The sequence below is a fragment of the Molothrus ater genome, chromosome 22, assembly GCF_012460135.2.
Source record: "Molothrus ater isolate BHLD 08-10-18 breed brown headed cowbird chromosome 22, BPBGC_Mater_1.1, whole genome shotgun sequence".
Lineage (NCBI taxonomy): Eukaryota > Metazoa > Chordata > Aves > Passeriformes > Icteridae > Molothrus > Molothrus ater.
The window spans coordinates 115,675-140,160 of NC_050499.2; the positions used below are offsets into that span (position 1 = coordinate 115,675).

Below are 24,486 nucleotides of genomic sequence, written 5' to 3' on the forward strand. Positions count from 1 at the left end.
AGGACCCTGCAAGTCCTTAGTGCCCCAAATGTCTCTTATAAACTGATCCCCAGACCGTGGGGAAATTACTACATTTTCCCATGGAAACTGGCCTATTTTATGGCCAGTCACCCTGGACAACATGGAGGGGCAAAGCTCAAAATCTGCAAACATCTGTGGATTTCTTCAAAACTAACGCTGACCCCAGAGAGGATCCTGCAGTTAGTGCCCCAATGGCCAGCTTTCATATTAGACCAGACCCTGGGGAAATTAACATTTTTTTCCCATGGAAAATTTCCTCTATTTATGGCAACTCGCCCTGGTTGACAGGGTGGTGCAAAGGTGGAACCTGGGAAACACCGAGAGTTTGCACCTTGCAGCCTGCAACAGCTGCCCCAGCACTGGAGGGACTGAGAACAGAGTGACTACTCCACCCCCGACGCCAAGAGACACTTTCTGAATTTGTCATCTCTTTTCAGAGCGGTGTCATCCAATATTGTTCATTTTGTGTGCTGGGGTGTGTTGTGCCTATGACATAAACAGGTACTTTCCACTTCTCTCCGAGGAATCCTTCCCGAACCAGTTGAGGGGGAGGGGCTGGGTGGTTTTGCTTACTGGAGGGGCCCTAATTTGGAAATTCTCCTCCAAATTTGCCTTAAACCAAGACACTTAACAATCTCCTGCATTTTCCACTCAGTTTATATTCGAAAGGCAGACGTTTTGGAGAACTATATTTTGATTCTTGCTAAACAGCCCGCTGAACTCTGCGCAACTTGGAGAACAAGATCGGGGATGTTTTCTACCCTGGCACAGTTTCTCCTTGCAAGACATAGTGGAAAAGATTTTTGCTAAGTGTTAGGCGACAGCAGACGCAGAAGACGGAGATACGGAGCTCTCCGAAGCAGAGCGCCGGTCCTGGGCGTCTTTCGGCAGAAGCTGCTCTCCGGAACGCACCAGGACCGGCACAATGCTCTGTGCGCGAAGAAGCCTCTTCTTCGCCTCTGGGAGCCGGGGAAAGCTGCATCTTCCAAAAGGCGAAGAACGAAGCTGCACTACACTGGGATTTTGTGCACAGCTTGCAAACTTGTGGAAAACAGTAGCCTTCCACTCTCCTGCCTTCTCCATTCACGTTCCGTTCGAAGAGGACCTGTTTTGGACAACTTTCTTTTACTTCTTGCAAAACACTCTGCAGACCTCCGTGCAACCTCTAGAACACAATCGGTGATGTTTTCTGCTCTGGCACAGTTTCTTATTGCGAGACATAGTGGAAAAGCTTTTTGCTAAGTGTTAGGCGACAGCAGAGGCCGAAGACGATGATTCGGAGCTCTGCGAAGCAGAGTGCCGGTCCCGGGCGTCTTTCGGCAGAAGCCGCTCTCCTGAACACACCATGACGGGCCCAATGCTCTGTGCGCGAAGAAGCCTCTTCTTCGCCTCCGGGAGCCGGGGAAAGCTGCATCTTCCGAAAGGCGAAGAACCAAGCTGCATAACAACAAAATGCAAGAGCATCTTTCAAATGGAGAGAAAACAGTCCCTTACATCTCCCCTGCAAATTCTATTCACATTCCATTAGGAAAGAAGGCATTTTCGACAACTATCTTTTGTTTCTTGCTAAACACTCGACAGACCTTTGTGCAACATCTAAAACTGGATCAGGCATGTTTTCTTTACTGGCACTGTTTCTCCTTGCAAGACATAATGGAAAAGCTTTTCGCTAAGATGTAGGCGGCAGGAGCCGAAGAAGATGCGCATACAGAGTTCTCCGAAGCAGAGCGCCATCGCGGGCGTCTATCTGCACAAGCCTCTCTCCGGAAAGCACGGCCAGCAGCAAAATGCTCTGTGCGCGAAGAAGCCACTTCTTCGCCTCCGGGAGACGGAAAGAGCGGCATCTTTCGAAAGGGGAAGAAGAAAGCCACATCTCACTGGCATAGTGTGGGTAGCTTTCAAATTTAAGAAAACATTACTTTACCACTCTCTTGCTTTTCCCATTCACATTATATGCGAATAGAAAGACTTTTGGACAACTCGGATTTGCTTCTTGCGAAATACTCAGCAGATTTCTGTGCAAACTCTAGAACAAGATCGGGGATCTTTTCTCTCCTGGCAAAGTCTCTCCTTGGAGGACATATTGGAAAAGCTTTTTGGCTAAGTGTTAGGTGACATGAGAGGCAGAAGACGGAGATACGGAGCTCTCTGAAGCAGAGCGCCGGTCCCGGGCGTCTTTGCGTACATGTCGCTATCCGGCTCTCACCGCAACCGGCACAATGCTCTCTGTGCAAAGAAGCTGCTTCTTGGCCTCCGGAAGAAGGAGAGAGCAGCATCTCCCGAAAAGGCGAAGAACCAACCTGCACCACAAAAGCATAGTGTGAGCAGCTTTCAAATTTAGAGAAAACAGTACCTTACTGTCCTAGGGTGACGTTATGATGCTTGTATCCCCATTCATGTGTTCTGTTAATGTTGGATATTGTGTTCTGTACCTTTAAGACTGGCTCTGAAGAGGGAAAGTTTTGTTTTGGTTTCCTTATCAGCCTGGCGGGACACAGAGACTGCAGCTTTTTCCTTTTTCTGCTCTTGCTTTTCGCTTTGCTCTCTCTCGCTCTTGCTTGCTTCGCTTCTGCTTGCTTTTGCTCATTAGCTAGTTTAGCTAAACTGTCCAAATTTCTTCCTGGACTGTTTCTCCTTTCCTTTTTCTGACCATTTTGAACCTGCTCCGGACTGAAGCCTAGGAAACACCAAGAGTTTGCACCTTGCGGCCTGCAACAGCTGCCCCAGCACTGGAGGGACTGAGAACAGAGTGACCACCCCACCCCCACCGCCAAGAGACACTTTCTGAACTTGTCATCTCTTTTCAGAGCGGTGTCATCCGGTTTTGTTCATTTTGTGTGCTGGGGTGTGCTGTGCCTATGACATAAACAGGTTCTTTCCACTTCTCTCCGAGGACTCCTTCCCGAACCAGCTGGGGGGGAGGGGCCGGGTGGGTTTGCTTACTGGAGGGGCCCTAATTTGGAAATTCCCCTCCAAATTTGCCGTAACCCGGAAGAAGCTCTTGGCGCCCTAGGTGGGGCTTTCATTTGATTCGTAGACCATGGGCATATGACTTCTTTTTCCCATGGAAAATGGTGTGTGATTGAGGCCACTAGCCCTGGCAGTCTGCTTCGTTCTCTGTGTGAAATTTGCAAAATTTGCTTATTTTCTCCAAAACAAAAGGTGCCGCACACGAGGACCCTGCAACTCCTTAGGGGCCCCAAACATCACCTCTCTGCTGATAGCCAGATCATGGGGAAATTACTTCTTTTTCCCATAGAAATGGTATCTCTCTGTGGCCACTGACCCAGCCAGAAAGTGGGGTGCAAAGCAGGAAATTTGAAAGTCTGCTGCATTTCCCTAAAAGTAAAGCTGGCAGCAACTAGGACCCTGCAAGTCCGTAGAGCGCCATATGCCACCTTTCATCTGATACCCAGACCCTGGGCCAATGACTTCATTTTTCCCATGGAAAATGGCCTCCATTTGTGGCCTCTCGCACCAGCCTGTAGGGTTTTGCCAAGCAAGACATTTACAATCTTTGCTGGATTTCTCCAAATCTAAAGCTGCCAGTAAGCAGTACCATGCAAGTCCTTAGAGCCCCAAAGGCCACCTTTCATCTGACACCCACACCCTGGGGAAAGGACTTCTTTTTCCCATGGGAAATGGCCTCTCTTTTCAGCCATTTGTCCTGGCCAACAAGGCAGTGCCCAGCAAGAAATTTGCAAACTTTGCTGGATTTCTCCAAATCTAAAGCTGCCAGTAAGTAGTACCCTGCAAGTCCTTAGAGCCCCAGATGCCACCTTTCATTTGATACCCAGACCCTGGGGACATGACTTCTTTTCCCCATGGAAAATCGGGTCAGTTTGAGGCCACTCACCCTGGCCATCTGCTTCTTTCCCTGTGTGAAATTTGCAAACTTGGCTGATTTTCGCCAAAACTAAAGCTGCTGGCAATGAGGAGCCTGCAACTCCTTCGGGCCCCAAATATCACCTCTCTGCTGATACCCAGATCATGGGGAAATTACTTCTTTTTCCCATAGAAATGGTATCCCTGTGTGGCCATTTGCCCTGGCAAAAAGTGGCGTGCCAAGCATGAAATTGGCAAATTCTGCTGGATTTCCCTAAATAAAGCTGCCAGCAACTGCTGCCAGGACGCTGCAAGTCCTTAGGGCCCCAGATGCCACCTTTCATCTGATATCCAGACCCTGGGCATATGACTTCATTTTCCCCATGGAAAAGGGCCTCCATTTGTGGCCGCTCGCCCTGACCAATAGGGTGGTGCCCAGCAAGAAATTTGCAAACTCTGCTGGATTCCTCCAAATCTAAAGCTGCCAGTAAGTAGCACCCTGCAAGTCCTTAGAGCCCCAAAGGCCACCTTTCATCTGACACTCAGATCCTGGGGAAAGGACTTCTTTTTCCCATGGGAAATGGCCTCTCTTTTCAGCCATTTCTCCTGGCAGAATGTGGAGAGCCAAGCTAGAATTACGCAATCTTTGACGGAGTTTTCGAAAAGTAAAGCTGGCAGCATCTAGGACCCTGTAGTTACTTAGAGCCCCAAAGACCACCTTGAATATATTACTGAGACCCAGGGTAAAGGACATTTTTCCCATGGAAAATGGCCTTCATTTGTGGCCACTTAGCCTGGCAGCCAGGGCAGTGCCAAGTGAGAAATTTGCAAACGGTGCTGGATTCTTCCAAAACGAAAGCTGCCAGCAACTAGGACGCTGCAAGTCCTTAGAGCCCCAGATGCCACCTTTCATCTGATACCCAAACCCTGGGCCAATGACTTCATTTTCCCCATGGAAAAGGGCCTCCATTTGTGGCCTCTCGACCTGACCAAGAGGGTGGTGCCCAGCAAGAAATTTGCAATCTTTGCTGGATTTCTCCAAATCTAAAGCTGCCAGTAAGTAGTACCCTGCAAGTCCTTAGAGCCCCAAATGCCACCTTTCATCTGATACCCAGACCCTGGGGACATGACTTTTTTTCCCCATGGAAAATGGGGTCAGTTTGGAGCCACTCGCCCTGGCCATCTGCTTCGTTCCCTGTGTGAAATTTGCAAACTTGGCTGATTTTCTCCAAAACTAAAGCTGCTGGCAACGAGGAGCCTGCAACTCCTTCGGGGCGAAACATCACCTCTCTGCTGATACCCAGATCATGGGGAAATTACTTCTTTTTCCCATAGAAATGGTATCCCTTTGCGGCCACTTGCCCTTGCAAAAAGTGGGGAGCCAAGCATGAAATTGGCAAATTCTGCTGGATTACCCTAAAAGTAAAGCTGCCAGCAACTAGGACCCTGCAAGTCCTTAGGGCCCCAGATGCCACCTTTCATCTGATACCCACACCCTGGGGAAAGGACTTCTTTTTCCCATGGGAAATGGCCTCTCTTTGCAGCCATTTGCTCTGGCCAACAGAGCAGTGCCCAGTGAGAAATTTGCAAACATTGCTGGATTCCTCCACAACTAAAGCTGCCAGCAACTAGGAGCTTGCAAGTCCTTAGAGCCCCAAAGGCCACCTTTCATTGATACCCAGACCCTGGAGACATGACTTCTTTTCCCCATGGAAAATGGGGTCAGTTTGAGGCCACTCACCCTGGCCATCTGCTTCATTCCCTGTGTGAAATTTGCAAACTTGGCTGATTTTCGCCAAAACTAAAGCTGCTGGCAACGAGGAGCCTGCAACTCCTTCGGGCCCCAAATATCACCTCTCTGCTGATACCCAGATCATGGGCAAATTACTTCTTTTTCCCATAGAAATGGTATCCCTGTGTGGCCATTTGCCCTGGCAAAAAGTGGCGTGCCAAGCATGAAATTGGCAAATTCTGCTGGATTTCCCTAAAAGTAAAGCTGCCAGCAACTAGGACGCTGCAAGTCCTTAGGGCCCCAGATGCCACCTTTCATCTGATATCCAGACCCTGGGCCAATGACTTCATTTTCCCCATGGAAAATGGCCTCCATTTGTGGACTCTCGCCCTGACCAATTGGGTGGTGCCCAGCAAGAAATTTGCAAACTTTGCTGGATTCCTCCACAACTAAAGCTGCCGGCAACTAGGAGCTTGCAAGTCCTTAGAGCCCCAGATGCCACCTTTCATTTGATTCGCAGACCCTGGGGAAAGGACTTCTTTTTCCCATGGGAAATGGCCTCCGTTTGTAGCCACTCACCCTGGCAGAAAGTGGGGAGCCAAGCTAGAATGATGCAATCTTTCCTGGATTTTTCCAAAAGTAAAGCTGGCAGCAACTAGGACCCTGTAAGTACTTAGAGCCTCAAAGGCCACCTTGAACATATTACTCAGAGCCTGGGTAAAGGACATTTTTCCCATGGAAAATGGCCTTCATTTGTGGCCACTTGGCCTGGCAGGCAGGGCAGTGCCAAGCGAGAAATTAGCAAACGGTGCTGGATTCTTCCAAAACGAAAGCTGCCAGCTACTAGGACGCTGCAAGTCCTTAGAGCCCCAGATGCCACCTTTCATCTGATACCCAGACCCTGGGCCAATGACTTCATTTTCCCCATGGAAAATGGCCTCCATTTGTGGCCTCTCGACCTGACCAATAGGGTGGCACCCAGCAAGAAATATGCAAACTCTGCTGGATTTCTCCAAATCTAAAGCTGCCACTAAGAAGTACGCTGCAAGTCCTTAGAGCCCCAAAGGCCACCTTTCATTTGATTCGCAGACTCTGGGGAAAGGACTTGTTTTTCCCATGGGAAATGGCCTCTCTTTGCAGCCATGTGCCCTGGCCGACAAGGCAGTGCTCAGTGAGAAATTTGCAAACTTTGCTGGATTCCTCCACAACTAAAGCTGCCGGCAACTAGGATCCTGCACGTCCTTAACGCCCCAAAGGCCACCTTTCGGTGATACCCAGACCGTGGCGACATGACTTCTTTTTCCCATGGAAAATGGCGTGTTTTTGAGGCCACTTGCCCTGGCCATCTGCATCTTTCCCAGTGTGAAATTTGCAAACTTCGCTGATTTTCTCCAAACCTAAAGCTGCCGCCAACGAGGACCCTGCAACTCCTTTGGGCCCCAAACATCACCTCTCTGCTGATAGCCAGATCATGGGGAAATTACTTCTTTTTCCCATAGAAATGGTATCCCTGTGCGGCCACTTGCCCTGGCAGAAACTGGGGTGTCAAGCAGGAAATTTGAAAATTCTGCTGGATTTCCCTAAAAGTAAAGCTGCCATCAACTAGGACTCTGCAAGTCACAATTTTCCTACTGAAATTCGGAAAAGAATTTGGGACAGTGCCGCTGATTTTGAAAGAGAATTCCAATCCTGGTGGAACTTGGTGAATTTTACTTATCACCCCATTTCAAACACAGCCACAGCTCTTTTGTTAACCATACGCAATGCCTCAGTGCATTTGAGATTTCCTATTATTGCATTAGGGCTAAATCATGATGGAGCTATTACGTATCTTTCTGAACATAGGGAATGGTCCGTGAAAGTGGTGAAAAATGGCAAAATGTTAATTTGGAATCTTCTATTGTCCGAGAACATGGTTTCATCTGTGAAAGTAATGCAATTCCAGCTCAAGATGTTTGTTTGGACACAGAACAAAATATCTGTCATTTTGAAATTCATCCTAACGAGACTTTTGAAACAGTCCTTAAATATATAGGCAATGGGTGTGCGTGCTTTAGAACTGCTTGTGATATGGTATTTGTAGAAAATGCAGTAGTGGATAGTAAAAATCATTCAAATTTTTGTGCTTGTAACTTTACAAAATTACAGGATGTGATTTTTCTTTAGAAGCTCCAGTTACCTCCCATTACCTTTTACAATCCAATTAAAGACTGATTCACAAACTATTACTGTCCTAGGGTGACGTTATGATGCTTGTATCCCCATCTGTGTGTTCTGTTTATGCTGGATATCATGTTCTGTGCCTTCAAGACTGGCTGTGAAGAGCGAATGTTTTGTTTTGGTTTTGCTATCAGCTGCTTCCCCACAGCTGGCGCGATACAGAGACAGGGCAGTACATGGGTGCTGCTTTTGCTTTTTGCTTTGCTCTTGTTTCTACTTTGCTCCTGCTTTGCTCCTGCTTTTTTGCTTCTGCTCATTAGTTAGTTTAGCTAAGCAGTCCAAATTTTCCCTGGACTGTTTCTCCTTTCCCTTTTTTGGACCTACTCGGACCTGCTCCGGACTGGGACCTGGGAAACACCGAGAGTTTGCACCTTGTGGCCAAGGTGCAGCAGCTACCCCAGCACAGGACAGACTGATAACAGAGCGAGCACTCCCAAGAGAGACTTTCTGAAGCTGTCTACTTTTTCAGAGCGGTGAAAGAGTGGTGCCATCTGGTATTGTTCCTTTTGTGTGCTGGGGGGTGCTTTGCCTGTTACAGAAACAGGTTCTTTCCACTTGTTTCCAAGGAATCCTTCCCGACCCGGTTGGGGGGAGGGGCCGTGTGGGTTTGTTTTCTGGAGGGTCCACCTTTTGGAGGTTTTCTCCCAAATTTGCCCTAAACCAGGACAAAATTTGGCGCCCGATGTGTGGGGCTCAAGAGAGAGTGGAAAAAAACGTATTTTGAGTGCATTTTGGTTGCCATTACTCTGTGTTCATATAAAGCAGTTAATAGCCATGCTCTTTGAATTCATAATATCTCTTGGGGTGAAGGCTAGCATGCATTTCTGGTATCTAGGTTTTTTTGAGTTCTTAATACCTCTGTGGTATTAAACCCTCTGTGGTCCCTAGGTTTATTTTCTTATCCAGAAATAGCTCTAGTATTGTCCCTAATAGGTAGTTTTTAGAGCAGAGGGGCAGTGACTAGAATAGCTATCCTGCTGGGCTTGGTGGTAATGATTTTTAAGAAGTTTATAAACATGCTGGGGTCTGCTCGAGGTATGAATGGTTCGTGGCTATGGTTATGCACGCAGTTTGTTAGAGGAGGAGCAGCAGGGAATGAGGCTTTTCAGCCTTTGCTTTCCTTCTTCTCCTCTGAATCTGTTACCTCCCTATTTATAGAATATAAATCCCGATGTTTCCGGGTGTGTCGTGCCTGGCTTCGTCTAGCCCTCGCTGCTGGACCAAAGGCGGCAGCTGTGGCATTTTACCCCAGAGATACCTTTGGCCGGCTGGATGCTGCAGCTAGGCACTCGGAACAAATCCAGGCAAAGTAGGAACTCAGTTTATCTTGGTGGAAAAGGTTCAGGCGACGGTGAAGAGAAAAGAGCTGATTCTATTGTAGAGTCTTAATCCAGAGTTTTATTTTAGGATAGTAGACCTCTGAAACAGCTCCCAATAGAACAACCTACCGCATGGTCTCATGGTCTTTTAAGCCCCGGGGACAGGGGGAGGGGAAGGGACAGGTAAGGGCCAAACAGGTGGGAGGAGGGGAAGGCTCAAGGGATATAGATGCTAGGACAGGCCAATGAGCCCAGACCTGAGGGGCATCTTTTGGACTTCTGCCAACCACATGACGCCCTTGCTGGAATGTTAAGATTGATGGACAGCTCTTAGCAGGAGGGCAAAAGGGGGAGGGGGAAGGTTGGCACACATGAGAGGTTGGGATAGGTGAAACGGGAAATCACACTGCAACACCTATTGTAGAATGTTCAGTTTCCCCTGAACGTTAAAGAGACCATCTTTCTGGTATTCAATCTGGTAACCTTCCTCTATACAGTCTCCTGCTTCACTAGAATGAGGGCTGAGATTTCTAGACGAGCTGATGAGACCCCTGACTCAAGAGTAGACCCAGGTGTGGAAAATACTGAGTGGTGTGGGAAATGGGAGGATATGGGCCAAATCCTGAAGGAATTCTCTGACCCTATAGTATGGGACTTTCCCCATGAACAAATTCAGAACCCAGCTGAGGTGGGGAAATACCTGAAAGAGAAGTAGCAGGATGACCCTAAGGAGGAAAAGATCATTGCAGTGAGCTGGGCCCTGGCTTGTGCTTATCGCACATTGCTAGATACTGTCGGGCAGCAGACAGAGGCAGGGCGGCAGTGAGATAAATCAGCTATCCCAGTCAGGCTACAGCCAACACCCCAGGCTTGAAGCCAGCAGCCAAACTAGATAGTGAGCCTAAGCCAGCAGCTAAACCAGACAATAAGCCTCAACCAATGGCTGTTGCTACCAGTACTAGAAGTGGAAAGTGCACGGACAAGACTGATCAACCAGTGGATGATGATGATGATGATGATGATGATGATGATGATGATGATGATGATGATGATTATGATGATGCAGGAGAAGGACCCTCAACGCTTCCTGACATAAAATCAGGAGTCAAAGGAGCAGGCGGAAGATCAGAAGCCAATATTAAGTCCTTTTCCCTGAAGGACCTTCGTGGCCTATGGAAGGATTACACTCGACGACCTGATGAATCCATAATTAGTTGGTTAGTCCGTCTCTAGGATGCTGTAGGTGAGGCTACAATTCTGGACGGCACTGAAGTGAGGCATTTGGGATCCTTGTCACATGATCCTGTCATCGACCAAGGAATGATGAGGGGGGCTAACCCTCACAGCCTCTGGGCACGGGTCTTGGAAAGTGTAGCACAAAGATACCTGTGTGCAGATGATCTTTATATGCAGCAAGCCCAGTGGAAGACCATAGAGCAAGGGATCCAATGCCTAACAGAAATGGCAGTGGCAGAGATTATCTTCTCAGATGACATAACAACTAGGAATCCAGTTGGTACCAGACTTGGTGCCATGCACATCTGTGATGTGGCAAAAACTTGTACGACTTGGGCCACACAAATATGCTTCTGCTTTAGCCATAATGAAGAGGGATGAGAGGAATGAGATTGTGCTTGATATGGCAAAGAAGCTCCGAGCATATGCAGATGCTGTGCATGGCCCAACACATGCCAGAATTGCAATGGTGGAAACATGTCTGCAGAAATTAGAGGACAAGATAGAGGAGAATCATAAGAAGCTCAGAGAGGAGATTAAAGAAGACCTTCTCCAAATCTCAGCAGTGCAGATCAGAGGTTCAGGTATCCAAGGCAGACATTTCCCAGATGGTGAGAGAAGGTACACCCCATGAGCTGAGCTGTGGTTCTACCTGCGTGATTGTGGAGAAAAGATGAGGAGATGGGATGGAAAACCTACTGCTGCTCTGGCACAACAGGTGCGTCAATTGAAGGAAGATAGGGCTCAGAGAGGAAGTTCCACCAAAAGGAAAGCAGCTCCTGTTGCCCGTAGCTGAACTGCCAGGTATGATGATGATGATGATTGACATGTGCAATCCCCTTGAAGAAACATCCAAGACATATGTCCAAAGGAAAGAAGGTTAACCAGGCTTAGAGGGGCCTCTGCCTCTAGCCAGGTAGAGGCTAGGGAAAACCGTGTTTTCTGGACCCTTGGATTTGTTGGCCTGGCACATTGGAGCCACAAGAATACAAAGCACTGGTGTGCAATGTACATTAATCCCATCGAGACGTGGGGACAGAGTCTGTTTCTATTGCTGGTGTGACAGGGGGATCCCAGGATTTCACTTTGGTGGAAGCTGATGTGACCCTGACTGGAAATGAGTGGAAGAAACATCCTATTGTGGCTGGCCCAGAAGCCCCATGTATTTTAGGCAGAGATTATCTCCAAAGAAGGTCTTCCAAAGACCCAAAGGGACTCAGGTGGGCATTTGGGATAGCGGCTGTAGTGACAGAGGGCGTCCAGCAATTGAACACCTTGCCTGGAGTGTCTGAGAATCCAACTACAGTAGGACTTCTGAAGGGAGAAGAGCAACAGTACCAATTGCCACTTCCACAGTGCATCATCGACAGTATAGAACCACTCAAGATGCTGTGGTTCCCATCTATAAGATGATCCAAGAGCTGGAGAGCCAAGGGGTGGTCAGCAAAACCCACTCATCCTTCAACAGCCCCATTTGGCCTGTGCAAAAATCTGAAAAAGAATGGAGATTGACTGTGGACTGTGGACTGTGCCTTGAATGGAGATTGACTGTTGTGGACTGTGGACTTTGGACTGCGCATTGAATGAAGTGACTCCACCACTGAGCGCTACTGTGCCAGACATATTAGAACTCCAGTAGGAGCTTGAGTCCAAGGCAGCGAAGTGGTACGCCACTATTGATATTGCCAATGCATTTTTCTACATTCCTCTGGCAGCAGAATGTAGGCCTCAGTTTGCTTTCACGTGGAGGGGAGTGCAGTATACCTGGAACCGACTGCCCCAGGGATGGAAGCACAGTCCTACCATCTGCCATGGACTGATCCAGACTGCACTGGAAAAGGGCGAGACTCCAGAACACCTACAGTATATTGATGATATCATTGTGTGGGGGAACACAGCTGCGGAAGTGTTTGAGAAAGGAAAGAAAATCATCCAAATCCTCCTGGGAGCTGGTTTCACCAGTTAAAAAGAGCAAAGTAAAAGGACCAGCTTGTGAAATAAAGTTCCTAGGAGTAAAATGGCAAGATGGACGGCGTCAGATTCCTACAGATGCCATCAAGAAGATCACAGCTGTGTCTCCATCAAGCAATAAGAAGGAGACACAAGCTTTCCTAGGTGCCATAGTCTTTTGGAGGATGCACATTCCTGAGTACAGTCAGATCGTGAGCCCTCTTTACCTGGTTACCCATGAGAAGAACAATTTCCACTGGGGCCCTGAGCAGCAACAAGCCTTTGCCCAGATTTAGCAGGAGATCACTCATGCAGTAGCCCTTGGCCCAGTCAGGATGGGACCAGAGGTGAAGAACATGCTCTACTCTGCAGCTGGGAACCATGGTTTGTGCTCGAGCCTTTGGCAGAAGGTGCCTGGGGAGACTCGGGGTCGACAACTAGGATTTTGGAGTCGAAGCTACTACACTCCCACAGAGAAGGAAATCTTGGCTGCCGATGAAGGAGTCCAAGCCACCTCAGAGGTGTGATACAGAAGCGCAACTCCTCCTGGCACCCCGACTACCGGTGCTGGGGTGGATGTTCAAAGGTAAGGTTCCTTCCACTCACCATGCCACCAGTGCTACATGGAACAAGTGGATTGCTCTTATCACCCAGCACGCCCATATAGGTAAGCTGAATCGCCCTGGGATTTTGGAAGTAATTACAAATTGGCCCAAAGGTGAAAATTTTGGTGTCACAGATGAAGAACAAGAACCAGTGACACGTGCTGAAGAAGATCCTCCATATAACCAACTGCCACCAGAGGAAACACGCTATGCTCTTTTCTCTGATGGTTCCAGTCGCATGGTAGGGATGAACCGGAAGTGGAAAGCAGCCATATGGAGCTCCACACGGCAGATGGCAGGTGACTCCTTCTCTCCTCATTGTGCCTGGCAAGCACAGGAGCCCAGAGCTCCTGCAGAACCCATCACAGCACTCAGTGGGAGCAAACTTCTGTCCCGTCCTCACCTGGAGCTGTGGTGCCCAGCATTCCACCACATTGGAATGAGGAACTGTTCCTGCTCATACAGAAGGAGCTAAGGAGGTTTGGCCTTCAGATCAGCTCCTTCCCAGCTCTTGATTTGCTGCCCTGGGTAAGCTGCTGCTTGTGGCAGCACTTGTTTCACAGCTGACAGGCCTGCTCTGCTGGCAAGCAGCCGTTGCAGGAGCTTTTGCTAGTGACATTGAACATCTCAGATCTTCTTAAGGAAAGCTCAGGGCAGAACTTGTCAAAAGAGCATTGCCTGGGTGATGCTTTTAACATTAAATCTTTCCTCTACCAGTGCTCGTGTCTAGGAACCTGTGACCCCGAGTGGGTGCTGCCTCCTAAAATCCTGAACAGCACAGGGTGTCTCCCAGAGGCAACCTGCCACCACCTCCAACTCGAAGTGCCAAGCGCCTCCTTCAAACTGACATCAGGAAACTGGTGTGGTGAGTTTTGATTCCCATGAAAAGGGTTGGCATTCGTGTCCAGGGGCCCGTGGCCTCAACAGCACTGCCGCCTCCTGAATTTCCAAATGGTGCACGACATCTCCCAGACCCAAGCTGCCACCACTTGGGCTGCCCTGGAAGTGCCAAGCTCCTTCTGCAAAATTACATCAGGAAACTGGGGTGGTGAGTTTTCTTTCCAATGGAGAAAGGCCTGCGTTCAGCCCAGGGGCCTGTGTCCCCAAGTGGGCTGCTGCCTCCTAAAATCCCAAATGGCTCAGGATGTCTCCCAGACCCAAGCTGCCACCACCTCCAACTCGGACTGCCCTGGCAGTGCCAAGCGCCTCCTGAAAACTGACATCAGGAAACTGGGGTGGTGAGTTTTGTTTCCCATGGAAAAGGGCTGGCATTTGGGTGCAGGGGCCTGTGGTGTAACAACTCCCCCGGGCCCTGGAGTCTCAGATCTCAGGCAGCCACCGGTGGCCAACAGGGACAGGAAGGCAACAGGACAGGTCTTGGTTTAGCAAAACCCAGGATCCTTTATTGTGCCAGGGACCAAGACAAGAAACGAGGGGGGTAGGGTCATGGATTTTACATGACAGGGTAGGGGTGGTGTTTAGTGTTGGTGTCCAATAGCAGGAGGAGCAGGGGACTGCAAAGGGGTGGATCTAGGAGGACAAACAATGGAAAAAACTAAGGTGGGGACATTGTAGTAGAATTTAAACTAATGGGGGTACAGGAAAAGAAGAACATTCTGGGGACATTCCTTGTTTGACAAAATGGAGTGGAGTGTTTTTTCCTGGGCTTCCAGGGTCACATCCCACAGGGTGGAGGGATGGAATCTTCTTTAAATCACACCCCTTGCCTGATGCTGTCTGTCTGGGTGGGATCCCCACCTCCTGGGGTGGGGGCATTCCACATCTCCCCCTTTTTTATTTCTTTTTGAAACAGGGGAATAATCTTTAAGTTATAGCCCTAGAACTTAAATTAGTTAATACATATGGGGTAACTTATAGAGGGATTATGACAACTCATAAAGGGATTCCCAGGGACATAATAATGAACACTAAAGCACTATTAACAAGAATATGACAATTATAAAAATGATTATTTTATCTAAACTTGAGACAATAAACAACCTTAATGGAAAGACTAAACATGAAGGGGTTACACACAAGAATATTAAAAGGTATAGGTAAGAAAGTAAGTTTAATGTAATAATTAAAGTAACACTTAACTAAAGCTTTTTCTTTCATTTTTTTGCTCTCGACTTAATACCCTTATTCTTAGTAAACTAGTCCTTTTCTTTTTTGCTCACTATCACACTTTCTCTTTTTCCTTTTTTTCCTCTTTCTCTTTCCTTTAAACATCTTTCAAGTATTCTATATTATCACTCCTTGACTTACAATCAAACAGCTTATGCATACCTTTTCACTCGCTTTTCACTCTCATTAAAACTTACGTTACTTTTCTGCTAACAAAAATTGCAATGTGCAACATCAAGTGCAAAAATAAAACACATCATTTTTAAAAACACAAAATGAAACTCATAATTTGTAAAAAACTTTTTAAACCAGTGAAAAATCAAACATCAAATTAGACTTATACTTTTATCATAAGATACTGTTTTTCTGCAGGGTTCCTTGCAGAAAGGACAATAGGGTATAAAGAGTGTCTTCTGAAAACTTGATTTTTCCAATTAATTAAAATAGAGGGATTTAAAAACTTAACATGAGTAATGGGAGTTAGGATTGTTTTTGTCATGTTAACTTCTTGTAACTTTAGTTGAGAACTATTTACAATTATGTATATATTAAAATGAAAAGGGATAATAATAGTCTGTAAAAACTAAATTTACATTAACAAACTAAATAATAATTCTAGTATTTAATAGCTTACATGACTTAAAATAATACTATTAAATCAAGCTACTCCTTTTTAATGAAGACTGGGGGGTTGTAAAAGGTTAATCAAACAAACATATCTTTAACGTGATATAGAACTCGCTTAAATGTAAAATGATCAAAATACTACAGAAAATATATTTACCAGGAAGGGGGAATAAAAAGGGAAATGTTGGGGTTTCTACAGAAAACTTGTACAGTTACATTAATTTGCTGTCTGGAGCAGGCTTGGTGATGATTTCTCCTTCTCCATCAGCTGTGCTTGGGAGTTCTAGGTGTCAAACTTTGTTGAATGCAGTTTGCCATAGCGTGCTGGAGATGCCTGCCACTGCAATCCATCGCAGTGGTCACTGGCATAGGCACAATTTGGTCGAACACAAAGTTTCTTTGGGGAGTCCGGATGGCAATGGCCACATTCAAAGGGGGCTCTCAATGCTGAAACACAGGTCCCAAACTGTTTGATGGATCGGCCTGGCTTTGGAGGGGCCCTATGGTGCCAGCAGAGGCAACAAAGTGGGAGATCCTCTCAGGAGAAGGAGTGGAAGCCTTGATGTTTGTGCTGGGTAACTGTAGCAAGTTGTCTGGGGCTCTGGTAGGAGGGTTATGGGTGTCATCATTTTGGGGGAGTAAACAAAAGGACCGTTTCTGCAGTGGGGTTTCTGGTTCTGTCTTCCCCAGAATAGGTGTGTCCCGTGATGGAGCAGTCACAACCTCCAGAGGTGGAGCATTCGGGAGAAGAGGTGGAGCCAGAGGCGAGATCAGGGCCAGGAAGAGAAGGTGAAGTGTGGGAGAACAGGTTCCAAGTGGTGTGGCCATCATCTTGGAAAGGAGGGTCCAGGGTGGCATGGCCAACGCTACTCTGGAGCAGGGACTGGGGAGGGTGTGGAAAAATCAGAGGGGAAGAGAATAAGGGGAACTTCACAGAGGCTAGAAGGGATTTTATGGGAGAGGAGACCAACAGCAGGAGGCCTCAACGTGCTGCATGATGGCATAGGGTCTCTTGGATGGCAGAGGATATGGGCAGCAATTGAGACGCCACACAAACTAGGTCCCAAAAGTCAATGTTAAATATGGAGTCTTGCAGACACACCAGGAAAGGTGTTGTAAAGCCACCAAACGATTCTTTTCAGATCCCTTTTAGAAAACTCTCTCCCATAAGAAACTAAAAGTAAATTAAAATGTTTATAAAAGTCCTGTTGTTCCTTTGTAATTATTGTTCCCATCTTTATCCTTGTCCCCATAAACTTTCCTCCACTCAACACTAGAACTGGGGGTTCCTGCGAGCTCGGCCTGAAAACTCTTGGGGGGTAAGACCCAGGTCTTTTTTACAAAATTGTCCTAGCTCGACAGCGCTTTTCAAAAAAAGACGGGGCTGGTGGTCTTGACCTGGTCTCCGCCACCTCTGACACTCAGCTCTTCTCTTTCCTATAGAGTGGTGGTGGTTGTCTGGTACCCTGGGGACCGATGACCATCGAGGCGTCAGGGCCCTTAGCATTGTTGCCTGACTTTGGGCACCACTTGTCACGGCGGGTGGTTGTCTAGGGCGCCTTCCCAAAGAAGCATCTTGAAAAAGACTCCTCAGGGGCACAGGCACCTCTGCGCTCACGCCAGGTGATTTCAGCTCTTCTGTGACATGGGAGAGACAGAAGGAGAGATGGGGTCTATGTGTGGGGTTCCAAGGAGAGCCTTTATTGAGCTTCTTCTTCAAAAGAGTCTAGGGATGAAGAGCCACTCAGGCAGGGAAAGCAGGGAAAGCAGGGATTTATATAGATATCTCAAGGAGTGGGACAGAACACCAGGGCCAATGGGATGAGAGCACAGGGGTGGAGCGAGTGGGCCGGGCCAATGGGATACAAGCGTTTCTCCTCACCCTGACAAGGGCAGTTATTGCTTGAGGGGTTTTCCCTCCAGGGGAGTGTTGTAGACTTTTTGCCTGTGCCCCACTGGCCTCCACAACTCCCCTGTCTTTATTCATTCAAAAGGCTTCTCCCATGGCTTTTTTACAACAGCAGAAAAAACATGAAAACATAAGCAAAACAATAAAAATTACAATAAAAATCCACAAAACATTTTTAACTACAGCAAACCCCCAACCCTTGACTCCTCACTGTCCAAAGAATTCATTGATTCTGTTAGTGATCTTTTCTACTTAGATCTGTTGGACTTGTTTCTTCAGCAGCTGGGATCCTGCAGATAGAAACTGCAGCTGAGAGAAACCGCAGCCGCGGTTGCTGGGGGCACCACAGCTGCACAGTAGTGGTGGTGGGTTTGAGTTGTAGTAAGGAGCAGGGCTCTGCTCCGTTTACAGGGGTTTAACTGTTAGGGAGCCCCCCAGCCCCAGGGAGCCACAGCTGTGGCGCCGGCTCTTCAGCCGCAGCTGACAGAAAACTGGAACCTCAGCCACAGCAGGAGCGGTGCGATGTGGGGCCGTGCTGGTCCCCGATCTCGCTGCCTCTCCCCTGGGTGGAGGCAGCACAGCAGCTCCACAACTGCCTAGCAGTGTTGTGACCGGGCTTTCCCAGTTTTAGTGCAGCAGCTGCTGTCTGGGGGCTTTCTAAGGTGGTGGCCAGGTGTGGGTGGACCCACTGAGATCGAACGGAAAGCTACAGCACCGTGCTGTCTCAGCAGCGGCAGCAGCAACAGCGTCATCTCTGGTATGTGTTCTGTCCCCAGTGGGTGCAGCACGGCTTGGCAGAGCAGCAGCAAACCCTGCTCCATGGCCAGGCACCGTCCTGCAGGAACAAGGCATCTCACAGCCGCTGGGTATGGTCTCTCAGCAGCTGGATGTGACCCCAGGAGTCTCAGCCTGGGCAGCAGAGCCCAGAGAAGTGGCAGAACGCCCACTCAGTGCGGCTCGGCAGCACGGCGTCTCTCCTCTGCCTGGTTCAGGGGCAGTATGCTCCGCTGATGACAGGCACTGGCAGGGGCTATCCCTGCAGGTCTGCACAGCAGCAGGGCACCCCGCCAGCATGCCATCCCCACCGGGGGCAGTGGCATGGCTCTGGACAACCAGGGGACATTCTGCTGAGGAGGCATCCCTGTAGGGGATGGGATCCCAGGAGTTGTCCTTCTCCTCGTTTATACACAACTGCGATGGTGTCCATGATGGGGAGGGGATTCCTGACCAATGGGGGGGGGGGGTGTCCCAGCGTTGTTACACCCATCAGTGTGGGGGGAAGGGGAGAGATGAGTGCAATGGAGGGCACAGAAAAGGGAGGAGGAGAGGTGGGGAGATGGCCATTTTGGGGTGTAAGGGCAGGAAAACTTGGAAACGGAGGCAACAAAATGGTGGGGCTGGCCACATTGCTGGCACCATTTTGTGGTGAATCAGCAGGAGGTGGAACTGGGTAAAGGGGCACAGGAGGGAGGATGAGGGGAAGGTCCAGGGCAGCAGACACTTTGCTGTCCAGGCGAAGGGAGAGAGGGAATGGGGAGGCGTCAGTGGATCGATAGCAACCCTGTGCCAAGTGGCAACGACTGCCTGCCAGTTGCCCCTCAGGTGAGGAAGAGGCTTTGGGTACATGAGGAGAGGAAGAAGGGGAAGGAGTTTTGAACTGAGGACCAAAAACTTTTCCTGAATTTTCCCCCATTTTTTTAACTGAATCATAAATAGAATGAAAATAAGGATAAATGGAAAAGAGGATAAAACTTCCCCACTTCAAAATTTTCCTCCATTTGTAAAACAAATAACTTGATCCCAACCATATCCAAAACTCAGGCAATAAAACCAATTCCCTCATAACATTCGCAAAGCATTTGGAAAGAAAATGAACAAAAGCTTTCCAATTTCCCTTAGAAAAACAAATTCTTCCAGCAACAAGGGCACCCACAACCTTGGAATAGATGTGTCTTTGAGGAGAGCTCAGCTTAGGGTGACTAAGATTGTTGCCCATCCTCAAACTTTGTTCCCACACCCAGCAGAAAAAGGGAAATTAAAAAGAAGACCCTAATAGATATAGATATATATATAACTTACAGTTGCTCTTCAGGCCATTGCCCATAGGGTCAATGAAAATCTGCTGGGCAGGTGGTCAGCCCGTCAATTGGCCTCCAGTACTCCAGCAGTTCTTCGGCCTCTTCAGTCTTTAGAGGGTCCTGGTCGCCCTTTGGACAGCCCCCACTAAAATGTGAGGGGTTCTCCTGGGGAAAGCAGCTGCGCGAACAGTGACTTTTGTCCTGCAGTGAGAGGCTGTGGGAGACACTTCTTCAGGGATCTCATTGCAGAGGCCGCACGTTGGGCGCCACAGGTTGTGGCAGGTGGTGCTCAGAGCACTGCAACCTTCCCGAAGAAACTTCTTGAAGAAGATACCTCGGGGGCACAGGCATGTCTGTGCTCATGCCAAGTGATTTCAGCTCTTATGTGATCCCGGCGATGCAGAAGGAGAGACGGGGTCTTCGTGTGGGGTTCCAAGGAGAACTGTTACTAAGCTTTGTCCTCAAAAGTGTCCAGGGACAAAAAGCCACTCAGGCAGGGAAAGCAGGGGTTTATATTGGGATCTCAAAGGGCAGGACAGAACACTAGAGTGAATGGGATGAGGGCACAGGGGCAGAGCAAAGGGGAAGGACCAATGGATTGCAAGGGATCAACATAAAGCAACAAAGGATTCTGGGAGCGATCTTTTTGCTCTCCCTAAACAAGAGGTTATGGCCTAGGGGTTGGTCCTCCAGGGGAGCACAGCAGGCTTTTCCTTGGCCAGTTCTCCAGCCTCCACACAAATTACCTTAAAACCTTGAGTATCTCAAAGTATTAATGAGCCCCACTGAGTGTTAGTACAAAGCTCTCAAAAGACTCGATAAAGCAGGTAATTGGGGCCATGATTGCACAAACCTCTCATAGAGTCTGTATCAAAATGGAAACATCAAGTAGCTTAAAAAAACTGAAGTACCCTGAAGCAATAATGAGCCCCACTGAGTGTTGTTACTGACAAAGCCTCTCCAGGAACTAATTACAGCAGATAATTGGAGGCCATGATCGAACAAACCTCTCAGACACTCCAAGACAAAAGCAAAACCCAAAGTCCTTTGAAAAACCTGCAGTCCCTGGGAGCATTCAGGAGTCCCCAGGGCCATTGCTGAGCAAGGCTCCCCAGGGACTCCTTCCAGCAGATCCTTGAGGCCACTGGGATGTGGGCTGGGGGGGATGCTAAGGGCAGGACAAGGGGGTGACAGTGCCCAGCCTGGCTGGGGCTGTGCCAGGAGGCCCCAGGGCCTCAGGACAAGGTGTCTCCTCCCAGCCCTTGCTGGCACAGACCCTGCTGTGCCCCAGGGCACCAAGACTTGGCTTCTCTGTCCCCACCTGCCATCACTGCCTCCAGTTCTCTGCTCTGCCTAGGGCCTGGGGACACTTTCTCAGTCATGTCCCTCAGTGGGACCCATTAAAACTTCAAGAAACTTCGGAGTTGGATTCTGACTTGGAGTTCTGGAGAGGTTTCTTCAGCTCCCTCTCAGGGACTGATGTTCAGGGCCTCAGCACAAAACTCCAGAGAGTCATAAAGCCCTTGTTCTGTGTCTGTCCTGCTGAGCTGGGCCAGGCTCCTGGCCCAGAGGCAGTTCCTGGCAAGGGTAGCGCTGCAGAGAGACAGCTCTGCCCAGGACCAGCTCCTGTGCACAGCCTAGCAGGGCTGGGGTACTGCCTGCAGCCAGCCCGGGCACAGCACAGAGGCACAGAGAGCTTCAATCAGTCAGGACTGGGAAGGTGCTGCAAAGTGCCTGGGGCAGAATCACTGCCAGCCCTTGGCACAGGAACCTCTGGCTGCAGGACAATGCAGCTGCAGCTCCTGGGGTGATCTCCTAAAGCTGCAACATCCCAATGCCTACAGACTCTGTGAGTACAACTCTGAGTATTTCTGGTGCAGGGGAGGTGAAATGCTCATGGAGCTCTGACATGCTGAGGGTTTTTTATCAGTCACAGAATATTCTCAAGACAAGGATTTTGATAAAAATAAGGAAATTTCCTAAGATTTTGTGTTCAGTTTCCTACTATTGGAAGATGGCAGGGAAGGGGGGATAAATATTAAAGATATTATGAATTGTGACAAGTGCCTGAGATATCCAAGCTGTTACTCTTAGTGATCAATAGGTTCACAGGAGATCCGTCATGTGCTTTCAACCACGCAACTGCCCATGGACAGCACCAGCATCAGCTTTTGCTGGACCCATCAGGCTCAGTCTGAGCTGTCCTTTCTCCAAGCTGCACACAGAACCTGCCCCAGCCAGTGCCCTGCAAACAGGCAGGGTTCTGTAGGGCCAAGGAGAGTGCACAGAGATTTGGGGTCTGTGAGTGCTGGCGTGGAGAGATCAGGCACAGGAAAACACCTGCAGGAGGAAAATCTCCAGGAAACAGGGACAAGATCAGGGAATGAGAGAAAGTATAATCCAGAAATGTCCTGTCAGGAGAGTTTAGAGATCTCCATATGATCCCCTGTAGTGCAGTTGTGTCCCTGTGAAAAAGCCCCCTCCCTCTTCTCCCAAGGGATGGCTGCAGGGTGGGAAGGTGAGGCTGCAGCCAGGGCTGCCCAGGGCTGTCCTGCAGAGCAGGTCCTGCAGCCCTCAGGGCTCTTGACCAGCCCAGGGGATGTGCCACCTGCCCTTCTCACCATCACGTCATATGATCGCTATGTGTCCCTCTGCAAACCCTTGCACTACGAGACCCTCCTGGGCAGCAGAGCTTGTGCCCACATAGGCACGTATCCATCTGCAAACCCCTGCACTACGGGACCATTCTGGGCAGCAGAGCTTGTGCCCACGTGGCAGCAGCTGCCTGGGCCAGTGGCTTTCTCTATGCTCTCATGCACATGGCCAATACATTTTCCCTGCCCCTGTGCCATGGCAATGCCCTGGGCCAGTTCTTCTGTGAAGTGCCACAGATCCTCAAACTCTCCTGCTCCAGTTCCTACCTCAGGGAACTTGGGCTCCTCATAGTTTGTGCTTTTCTGTTATTTGGTTGTTTTGTGTCCATTGTTTTCTCCTATGTGCAGATCTTCAGGGCTGTGCTGAGGATCCCTTCTAAGCAGGGACAGCACAAAGCCTTTTCCACCTGCCTCCCTCACTTGGCCGTGCTCTCCCTGTTTATCAGCGCTGCAGTATTTGCCTACCTGAAGCCCCCCTCCATGTCCTCCCCTTCCCTGCATCTGGCACTGTCAGTTCTGTACTTAGTGGTGCCTCCAGCCCTGAACGCCCTCATCTACAGCCTGAGGAACCAGGAGCTCAAGGATGCCCTGAGGACAAAGATGACTGGATACTTTTCAGAAGCAAAAAAGTGTTTGTTTTCTGCTGCATAGTTTTCAGAATGGAACTCATGACTGGACTAGTCTGCCTTCTCAGGTCTTTGGTGATGCCTATGGGTTCTTCTTGCCATAATGTGCTCAATTAAATGTTTCTATGCATCCCGCACCTAATTCCCTATCTGCCTCTTGAATTTGATCCAGAAGCTCTCTAATCCAGGATCTGTACTATTGCTTTGTTTGAACAAAATAAACTACCTTGCAGTGCCTTGTTTTTCTGGGATCCCAACTCTGGGACCTGCATGAAGTTATAGGGGGGAAAGGGAAGGGTCCCAGCACAGCAGCACTGCCAGGGAGCAGCAGCACTTGGTCCTTTCAGAGCTGCTCTTCCCAAGTCCACACTCTCTTTCCCAGCCCTTTTATGGGTGTAAGGCCGGAGTGCTCTGGCAGCTTCGTCACTGTCCTACTGCATGACATGCTGTGACTACAGGCAGAGACAGGCCATGGGCACTGCTGGGACACTGCTGGGTTCCACCCCAGCAGTTCCATCAGCAAAGGGCATCTCCTGAGCACAGGGCAGGAAGGCTTTGCTCTCCCTCCAGAGCGGCTGGCAAGAATGTGCTTCAGGAATGTCCTGGCAGAGCAAAGCCCAGTGCCTGGGGCAGGGGGGGAGTGTGCAGAGGGGGCTCACAGCAGTGTTCTGGCACAGCCAGAGCTCCTGGGATGGAGCTGAGGGAGCAGCAGAGCAGGGTCTGGGCTGTGTCCTTGTTCCAGGGACAGCCTGGGAAGGTGCCCCAGGGTAATTGTCCCACACCAGCCCCTGCAACCACCATTCCCAGCACTGGCCTCTGCCCTCACCTGCAGGAGGTTGTTTGTCCCTGCATGGAGGGACACCAAGTGACCAGGCCAGCGGGCCATGTTTGCTTTGTACTAAGGAGACTTCAGGAGCGCATCATGTGTGTGTGTGGAGGGGAGATGAACCTAAGTGAGCACAAACACCATCATCAGCACTCGGGGGTGGCACAACTCCAGTGGCACAAACAGTGCCTTGAGGCCACTTCACTCAAGAGGAATGTCCTCTGGGAAACCACCTGAATTCTTTGCCTGGCTGTGCTGAGGACTGCATGGAGAGAAACATCCAGGGCAGGGAGGCTCCAGGGAAAATGCTCAGGACTGCCACAGACTGCACAGAGAGACATTGGAGTGGTGGCTCTGTGGGGAGAAATCACAGCTGCCTCCCTTCTGAACCACCCTGAGGACCTGGACAGGGCTCTGCTGTGTCCTGGGCACTAACCTGGCACTGAGGGATGTGGAAAAGGCCTTTGGTGTCAGGGATGTTGAGAAGGCTGGGCAGTGTCACTGTGAGACTTCTCTCAAAGCCCTTGGAAAGGCCAGAGCCATCCCAAAGGGTCCTGGGCACCTGGGAAGGGCAGACCTGGAAGCAGTCTGCAAACATATTGCAGTAGCTCTCTGGCCACGGAGAGCAAGGCACAACTTTCCCAGGCATTGTCCTGGGGAAGGCTGTGAAAAGATCAGAGAAAAGAATGAGAAACAATTCTTTTCTTCACTTGCTGCACCTGCTGTTGTGA

The 24,486-nt window shown here is 49.2% G+C and overlaps 1 protein-coding gene across 1 annotated transcript; it reads left to right on the forward strand.

The window, feature by feature from the left end:
* Nucleotides 1-2,206: 2,206 nt before the first annotated feature.
* On the forward strand, nt 2,207-22,954 carry LOC129046916 (olfactory receptor 14J1-like). The gene is made up of 3 exons (XM_054517064.1): nt 2,207-2,339; nt 22,207-22,294; nt 22,357-22,954. The coding sequence occupies exons 1-3, from the start codon at nt 2,207-2,209 to the stop codon at nt 22,952-22,954; spliced, it is 819 nt and encodes a 272-aa protein (XP_054373039.1).
* Nucleotides 22,955-24,486: the final 1,532 nt, after the last annotated feature.